We start from the raw sequence: 9,385 nt of genomic DNA, 5'->3' as shown, positions 1-9,385 counted from the left end.
GCATGAGCGGCAGTTTATAAAGATGTGGTGGATGGCTTCACTTGTCTCAAAGCAAGCACTCGTTAGCCTTCACCCTCCCAGGTGGGGAGCTGTCATGCGATACAGGAGACACAGATAGCAGGTATAAATTTTCTATGACTAAACTGAAGGATTAAAAAAAGATAAAATAGACCAAAAGAATCGATTGAAAGCCTCAATAAATCATGCAGCAAAGCTTTGATTTTTTCTTTTCTTGTATTTTTTTTTTTTTTGGTGAAAGCTCTGGATAATGAGGGTGTGTAGGCTATAAATGTGATCAGTAGTGGTGATTTGGTAAAAAGCCAAGCTGACTGAATGACTCTCTCTCTCTCTCTCTCTCTCCCTCCCTCCCCAAGTGAACAAGCACAAGCCATGGATCGAGACGTCATATCGTGGTGTAATCACTGAGAACACAGACGTTGTTCTGCTCGACCCCCCTCTGGTGGCACTGGACAAGGACGCACCTGTCCCATACGCAGGTGAGACTGCTTATGTGTATATCTGAGGCAGAGGTGAAGTCAGAATGAACGCTTGGAGTGACTTCTAGTGTCATCTCAATTTCCGCTGTCAGTGTAACGCATCACGCACTAGAAAAACACTCTGTCCCTGGGGCGCCCATAAAAGGGAACTTCTCTGGTGGGGTCTTTTCAATGCTAAGGTTCACTTCCTGTATCTTGATACGAGTCCAGCTCACAGCATCCTCACTGTAGACACACATACTGAGCAATCAGCAAAAAAAAAACCCTCAAGATCCCTGACAAGCCTGTATGACAAAAAGTGAGTGTGTGTGTGTGAGTGTGTTAGCCGATAATAAAGCTTTTATCCTGCTTTTCCCTCGCATTTTCTTTTAAAAGGAAATGCATTTATTATCTGTTGCCATTCCCTTACAATGTGTGCTTAGCATCATCAAAACTAAACTGCATATCCGTGTCTTCTCAGTGCCTTCCATTCAGTGGTCCATTCTGTTAGTCATTAGGAAGATAAATCTTTATAAAACCAAGTTATTTAAATGTTTTTTTTTTTTTTTTCATGTTTCCTTGTGGCACAGTTAGCACTGCTTTGTGACCTTAAATATTCACAGTGTTAGAAATTTAGCTTGTGGCAGTGTGAGTAATCGTTATAAAAATAAAAAAAAAGAAAAAAAAAAGAAGTGGTGAACCACTCTGATTAGAATTACAGTTCTTCATTTGGCAAGTGCGTTTATCTAAAATCCAAGTTCTGCAGAATCCAATTCAAGCAAAGGTAAAGCACATAATCGTCTCATTCTGAGTACATTGTGCCCCATGGCCCCAGCCCTTCACTTTAGATTGTATAGCATAACAACCGCTTTATTACAATTCCCTATATATCGTCTCCTTGTCCTAGTGATAATCACTATAAACAATACAGATGGAAATGGATCCCCAAACAGCCCTTAGCTGCGTGGGTTTATTAGTTCAGATTCACAAGCACCAGTCAGTTCTAAGTCTTATGCTGCATTCATGGGGACTTGTAATTGATAATTTCCAAGCTGTAATGACATCATTTGCCAGCTTGGGACTTTTGATGCGCAAAATGGAAAGAAAAAAACAACAACAACAACAAAAAAAACATGGACGCCGCCACAAAAGCAGATCTTTGGTTTGCTCTGGGGACAGAGTGGTTTAATGGTTAGTATGTTTGCCTCACACCCCTGAAGTTAGGAGTTTGATTCCTGCTTCTGCCCTGTGTGCATGGAGTTTGCATGTTTTCCCTGGTGGTTTCCTCTGGGTGCTCCAGTTTCCTCCCCCAGTCCAAAGACATGTGCTGCAGGCTGATTGGCATAACCAAATTGTCTGTAGTGTGCGAATGGGTTAGCACCCTGTCCAGGGTGTCCCCTGCCTTGTGCCCCCTAAATACATGATACAATGTATTTGTGAAATTATACACAGGAGTCCATAATGTGAAAGATTAGAGACTAGTACTTGTTCATGTAAGTGCTAAAAGACTTCAAATTTAAGTGGGGCCCTAAGAAAGTGCATTAAGTGGAAAAAAAAAAAGTTCTGAAACCCAAGAAGTAAAGTACAATTTGGATGTCTGTTGTCAGAGAACATCTGTAACGTCTGAACCTCAGATAAACTGATTGTTTTGACCTTTGTATTGTAAGCGCTTGTTTCAAGCAGGGTGGCCACATACTTGATCATTAATAGCTTAGATACCCATATCATGTCCGTAGGCTATACCTGTGCTACGAACTCAATAACTTACCTAAAACTGCCTGTAGCATTGTTTTTCTTGCAAGTTCTTTTAAATGCTGCCAATATTTTATTGCTATGCTTTTTAAACTGGGTTAATATTTGGTTTCAGTTTGGATTTTTTTGGCAGATGATAGAAAAGAACGCTTTCTGAAGAGTCTGTACTCAAAAAAAGTGCAAATTCTTTTACCAACGTATACATTTTGAAAGGATATACAGTATAGATTACCTGGCGGTCATTTCTGGTTATTTTTTTTAGAAGGGAATATACAGTGTAATCTTTCCAAACACATACACAGGCAACCTGTACAAAAATGACTGACATGAAGGATTTTGATTGGGACTAAAACCCCAGAGATACAGTACTGCAGCAAACCGGGTGTCATTACCTCACCTCACCATGTAAAACTAGTTCAATCTGAGTAGGCCTAAACACAAAGAAAAGGTGAAACAATATGAAGTTAACCTAGACATTGTCTGCAAAGGGAGGATTTAGACCCAAGTAGAAGGAATCGAGAGCCAGGGCTAGTCAGGATGAGAGGGAGGCTCATTTCACCACTGAGAAGCTTTACAAGTATATGCTCAGATACACACAGATCTCAGCAAATGTCATGCAAGGCACATTAAAGCAAGTGTATAGTTTTGAATCAAGGTATATAGTGTAATGCAGAGCCCTTTGAGGCCTGTAATGCGACGACATGAATTCAACCTGTGATTTGATCACTAAGCCCTTTGATTTAACGTGTAGGAAGAACAAGAGTGCAGGAGCTGCTGGTGCTAAAATTTGGGTGGGCACAATCAAACTGAAATTCACACTGTTAGTAATGCAGGACTGAATGTTTAGCTAAGCTAAGCTCCACAAAAAACTGTATCATCATAGCATCGTCAAGATGGCTGCGAATACTTTCATGCTGTTTGCATTTTTTCAGAAAGATGTTTAAGTCTCGTACCCCGGTACCAGGACTTTGAAAGAGCTAACAAGGAAAACAATAAAATGGCTGACTTTATATCACATCCAGTTAGCCAACTCCATTTGCCATAACAAGTGCGGGAGAAACCCCGGGTGTAAGCTCGTCCGCGATCACATAACTGCTGCTAAAGTTTTAAGTTAGGTCGATCGGGTCCAAACTCCTTTATACTTTTTTTCTTCGTCTGAACGTCTTGTGAGAGGATTTTTAATTTTTTTTTAATCAGTAAAGATAAAACCAAATTTTCTTTCATCTGGAAGAAATGTTGCGCCTATTTCTACGTTTTTAACGATCGCTTGCAGTAACGGGAAAGAGAGTTGTTGAGAACGGTCCAATCACATGAGGTCAAAAAATCTAAAAAACAAACAATATTGATTCGCTAAGAACAAAAGTAGGAGTGTCTGGAGGACATTGAACTGTGCCCAGAGGACAATCTGAAGCAAGCCAATTAGAGAGCAGCCTCAAGTCACCTGCTATTAAAAAGTTTAAGGACCTACATACACACTCATTTGGCCAGCGCCCTGCACACAGATATGAACGAAATACTTTTTAATATATAAATATACGAAATATTTTTTTAAATAAATGCTGACATGACTACCAGGCGAATAGTAGGACTAAATTATATTTCATAATTATTTCGCAATATATTTTGAACATGTTTAAATAGCCTTCTTCTCTGAATAACTTCAAGGTGGTTGCAACACGGCGCCCCCTATTGACCAGCCGTCACTGCAAGAGTGGACCAAGTACTGGGGACCATCTTTGCAGGTTGTGAAGTGACATGTTGAGAAATATGAGGACCGAGTTTTCCCTTGTTTATTGTAGAGCTTTTTGTAGTGTCTGTAAGGAGGACAGCTTGTATCTGTACTGGCTGGCATCCAGGAGGTCATTTACTTTAAAATGGAAAGAGGTAAAAATGGCACATTCCAGGGGATGTGGACAGTAATAAAAAGATGGGTACAGGTCTGTACATAGCAGAATTGGTGCAGTTGAGGGTCAGCTTCCCAAGTAAAGTTGTGGCTTAAGCAAACTTGATGATAGAAGGAGTCAGATCACTTGATAGCGAAGCATTGATCATAGCAGGTACTTAATGTCCAGACTGGAGCTTTTTGCAGCAGAAAAAGAAAGTAACCAAGCAGTTCAGTACTTAGAAAGATCTGTGTGCAAGATAGATTTTGTCCACCCCAGCACACTTGAACGCATTGTTCTTGCAGACCAAGGAATGTCAGACAGCCAAGGGCTGCAAGATACTGGCCTCACTGGCTTGTAGGTGAGAGGGCAGAATGGGTCCAGAGATCTGGAGAGAGCAGTGCAGAGGGTAGATGTGGCAGTGTTGGCAGGCATTTCTGAAAAAGAAGACTTTGTTGGTAGAAATGAGAGTACAGTAAAAAAATAAATAAATAAATAAATGAAAAAAAAAGAATGAACACTTCCAGGGTCGGGGGTTTGATTCCCGCTGGGGCCATGTGTGTGTGGAGTTTGCCTGTTCTCCCCATGCTGCGGGGGTTTCCTCTGGGTACTCCGGTTTCCTCCCCCATGCATGGTAGGCTGATTGGCGTGTCTAAAGTGTCCGTAGTGTATGAATGGGTGTTTGAGTGTGTATGTGATTATGCCCTGTGATGGATTGGCACCCTGTCCAGGGTTTACCCCGCTTTGTGCCTGATGCGCCCTGGGATTGGCTCCAGGTTTCCCCACGACCCTGAAGAAGGAGTAAGCGGTAGAAGATGGATGGATGGATGGAAAAAAGAATGAAGAAGGACTGGGTTTTAAAATATTTTCTGAAGCTAACTGGCGGATGAGGGATCGATGTTCAAGACCAGACCAAAAGAAAAGGGATAAATTCGCACTTTTAATATCTGTATACCGTGTTAATATATTTCTGTAAAGCTGTTTCGAGACAATGTCTATTGTAAAAAGCGCTATACAAATAAAATTGAACTGAATTGAAAAAAAGGAGTTGCTGGGATGTTGTTCTTCGTGAAGATCACATCAAGGATGTTGCCATCAGGAAGTCAGGGTGAAGGATCTGAGCTGGTCGATACAATCACTTTGGAGATTGAAGTCTCCAGGCAGAACCAGAGAAGTACCCTCCTCTGGAAAGAAAGAGCAAAAGATCAATCAGTCTTTTCATTCATCAGGTTGCCAAGAGGACCTGGTGGAGAATAGACCCCGATGATATGAAGTTTACAAGGTGTAGAGATAACAACAGGATGGAATCAAACAAAGTGATGTGAAATTCAGGAAGAGAGAAGAAAATAACTAAGGAGCAACGAAAGGAAAAAGGAGAACTCTGTAGAGAATGCAACAGGTCTAGATGTGTTCTCTGGGTTGATCAAAGTCTTTGTGAATGTCAAGACATGAAGAGATAAGCCAGCAGCCTAGGCAGTGATGAAGTCAGCTTTGAGAATAGCTTACTGGCACTACCAGAGGTCTCAAACAACTTAGAGTTCCACAGCAGCATGCATACAATAGGTGGATTAACTGGGTAACATCATATCTGCATATAGAGCACCATCTGGAAGGAGGAGAAGTGATGGCAGGCATGCAACAGAAGTACAGAGCTAAACGATAGTTCAGAAAGCACAAAAAAAAACAGGAAAATGCTGTGCCATCCTTCCTTATTGTCCTTTCCTTGCTGAAAGCTCATGCTTTGTCTGACCAGCTATCAGATGCCAAAACATAGGACAAGCTTGTCAAAATGGTAGATCATGTTTACCAGCAGTAAGTACTGGGTGACAGGAAGTGAATGCTACATAGTATACAATTTATTTTTGATAATAAGACAATTAGAATACGTTTACTGATCAATTAAGTAATAAGGAAACTGGCTGCAAAGGTAGTCTACCTACTCGACCAGCTTAGTGTTTTGCCATCTGGTAGCTGATTTTATATATATATATATATATATATATATATATATATATATATATACACACACACACACTATTATGTAATTCAATAATTCAAGAAAGCTTTTCCAGGTTTCCAGCTCTTTTCTTTACTCAGTGGTTTCTGCCCCTTCTCAATTCTAGCTTTGGGCTTTTTGTCATTAGCTATGACTAAATATCATTCTACAGTTTAATTCATTTGCAGATGTTGTCAGAGGAAAAAAGGCTCTTGCATTTTAGCTAGTCGGCTGTCACTGTCAGGTGAAAAGGAAATTTTTAGTGCTTTGGCCAGTGGGCCACCTACCGTACATTCTAAGAGAAAAGCCGTGGGCTAACATCTCTCCGAGCAGGACTATGGACACTTTCCATACGAACTAAGGTAACTTTCTCAAAAAATATTTCACAACTAATTACCTAAGTAATTAGCTTAATTAGCTGCCAGCTGAGACACGGAGAGTGGTTGCTAATGAGCAGTTACAGCATGCAAGGAACACTCCAACCCTGAGCTTTTGTTAAGCTCAACAACCTTTGCCGAACATCACAGCTATATTCCTTGGTCTTACCCATTGTTATGAATGACTATGGATGGGAATTTGGCTTATGTGTTACCTCATATTTATACCTCTGTGAAACAGGAAGTCATGGTTGAACAATTTCCTGTTCCCAGTCACCCAGGTGTACTAAGACAATGTAAAATGTCAATGGGAATATACTTCAAATATATTTTTCTCATATGAATTCATAGGGGTGTCAATACTTGTTGACTACTTTTCAATACTTTTTTGATGAATTAAGAAACACTTAAGATTATTTTTGAAACCTTCTGAAATGATTCAAAAAGCCTGAAGGTTAAACGTGTTAAGCTATAAATATTTAATAGTATGTAGGCTACAGAAATGGCAGGGTGTGCCACTGCATTGGGCTTCAGACTGACATGAGTTGACAATGATAGTCAGGAGTCCCTCAGAGCCTTCATTTCACAGAGTTATTTACAGTCCAGCTATCACGAATTCCCCTTCTCAGTGTGTGGCACGTTTCACAGTGTCGCTGGTGCTTATTCACTTTCCTCTGTGTTTTTGTTTGTTTTATGCCTTTATTTAGGTTCTAATCGTGTCTCCAGTATCCTGTCTTTGGTCTACTACCTAATGTGTGCACCTATTCCAAATTTAGCCCTAAGTAATTTGTCTATTTATATCCTGTTGTGTCTTATTTTCACTCCAATGTATTAGTGTGAATTTCTGTGTTGTTATGAGCTGAGTGTTAGTTTCCTGTGTTCCCTGTGCTTGGTTCCTTGTTGTACTTCCTGCTTTCGTCCCTCGCTTGTTTTTCTATTTCACGATTATGGATTATCCTGGTTTACTGTGGTCTGCCTATGTTTTGACCCTTGCTGTGGATGCTGGCTGTGATTCGTGGATTAGCCTAAATGCACTCGCATATTGCCTCTAACTGCATGATGCACCAACCAAGTTCTATAATCTGGGTTATATTTATAATCCTCTTCCTATGTGAGTGTTTTTGCTTCGTAGAATGAAGTAGTATAATCCCAATAACATCAGCAAGAAGATGGAAGTATTAGGCTCTCACCTGGCTTTAGCTTTAGCCAGGTGATAGCATAATATTTCCTTTGGCGTGTGTGGGTGGGTGGGTGTGGGTGTGTGTGTACCAGTATTTAAGCCTGCATTATATTACTAGGCATATAAGACATTCCTATATGCAGTTCTTGGTTCATCAGTTTCTCTAGAATATTAATAGAGGTTGTATATTAAGCAACTCTTCTTTGGGTTTCATTTTGTATGATCATATGGGAATAAGTAAATACTTTGTACATCATGACAATGTTTAGTTTTCTCCAGTTTACTCATCTTTATTTCCCACTTGATCAAAATTAACACATGGTTTAAGTTTCCTATTCCCCAATATGGTTTTAAGATACTACTTCTTTGTATACCATTTAATTTAGTTTAGCTGTATGTGGTACATGCAAATATTCAAGACAAGAAATGCAATTTCTAACACAGGAGGTGATTTTAATACATGTATGTTGTGCATGAACAAGGAAAAGTGGGAGCGCTGAGTAAAGATTGTGCTCTTGGGCATTCGTGGGTGCACTGAGTGCTTGGGTCAGTAAGTGAAGGCAGTCGAGTCAAGTCTCTTGAGTAGGCTTCCTTGGGGGAAATTTGTTGGCTGGGCGGTAGAAATATTTGTTAATGATGTGATTTAAAATAGCACTCATCATGTTCTTCATCGGTGTGCAGCTCTTTTGACTGCTGATGATTGAGCTGCTAGCTTCTCCTGCACTGATTAATCATCACACCTAATTCCAGAGTGATTGGACACAGTGCCCTGGGTATATGTGCATTTGTTGAAGCTTTCAAGTGCACCGTGCTGGTTGATGGCTTACAATGATGCTGATCTTTTGATGGTTGTATAGGATTGCTGGCCTTAATGATGATACATCAGTCATTTTAGGATGATTGTATTTCATTGATGGCTGACCATGATGCCAATCCTTTGACAGTTGAATTTGATTGATAGTTGGTCATGATGCTGATCTTTTGAAAGTTATAGATGGTTGATGGCTTGTCATGATGCTGATCCTCTGATGGTCATATTTAGTTGATGGCTGGCCATAATGCTGATCTTCTGATGGTCATATTTAGTTGATGGCTGGCCATAATGCTAATCTTCTGATGGTCGGTCATAGTTGGTTGATGGCTGGCAATAATTATGAAATTCTGATAATCATACTTGGTTGTTGGTTGCCCAAAATGCTGGAGTTCTGATAGTCGTAGTTGGTTGATGGTTGGCTGTAATGCTGGAGTTCTGATAGTCGTAGTTGGTTGATGGTTGGCTGTAATGCTGGAGTTCTGATAGTCGTAGTTGGTTGATGGTTGGCTGTAATGCTGAAGTTCTGATGGTCATATTTGGTTGATGGTTGGCTGTAATGCTTGAGTTCTGATGGTCATATTTGGTTGATGGTTGGCCGTAATGCAGAAGTTGTGATGGTCGTAACTGGCTGGACAGGATTCTGATCTGCTGAGGGTCATAGTTCATTAATGACTGGCAATGCTGGTCTGATGGTTATATGGGCCTACCGGTGCCTCCCTGTGAGGATCATCACTACAGATGACAGTTTAGAACCAGAGGGGTTTTATTCAGAGTGGGAAGAGAATAGAGAGGAGTGCAGTGGTCTAGTTTCTTGCTGGGACTGGGTAGTGATCAGGATGTCTGAGATGCCCTTTGTACTCTTCCATGGCGGCTCTGTGCAGTGGCAGGTGGTGGCTCAGTGGTAAGC

At 40.6% G+C, this 9,385-nt stretch overlaps 1 protein-coding gene across 1 annotated transcript in view; it reads left to right on the top strand.

The window, feature by feature from the left end:
• Positions 1-343: 343 nt before the first annotated feature.
• The window catches only part of clstn2b (calsyntenin 2b), a gene marked incomplete at its 5' end in the record, with an annotated part of 146,339 nt that continues 137,297 nt past the window's right edge, over positions 344-9,385 (top strand). The window contains one exon of the mRNA XM_047161260.2: positions 344-497. Coding sequence (XP_047017216.2) covers positions 344-497 — 154 coding nt within the window. The remainder of the gene's footprint in view (positions 498-9,385) is intronic.

The sequence above is a fragment of the Ictalurus punctatus genome, chromosome 17 (assembly GCF_001660625.3).
Source record: "Ictalurus punctatus breed USDA103 chromosome 17, Coco_2.0, whole genome shotgun sequence".
Taxonomy (NCBI): Eukaryota; Metazoa; Chordata; class Actinopteri; order Siluriformes; family Ictaluridae; genus Ictalurus; species Ictalurus punctatus.
Note: the sequence above shows the minus strand (reverse complement) of the source record. Positions and strands in the feature narration are given on the sequence as shown.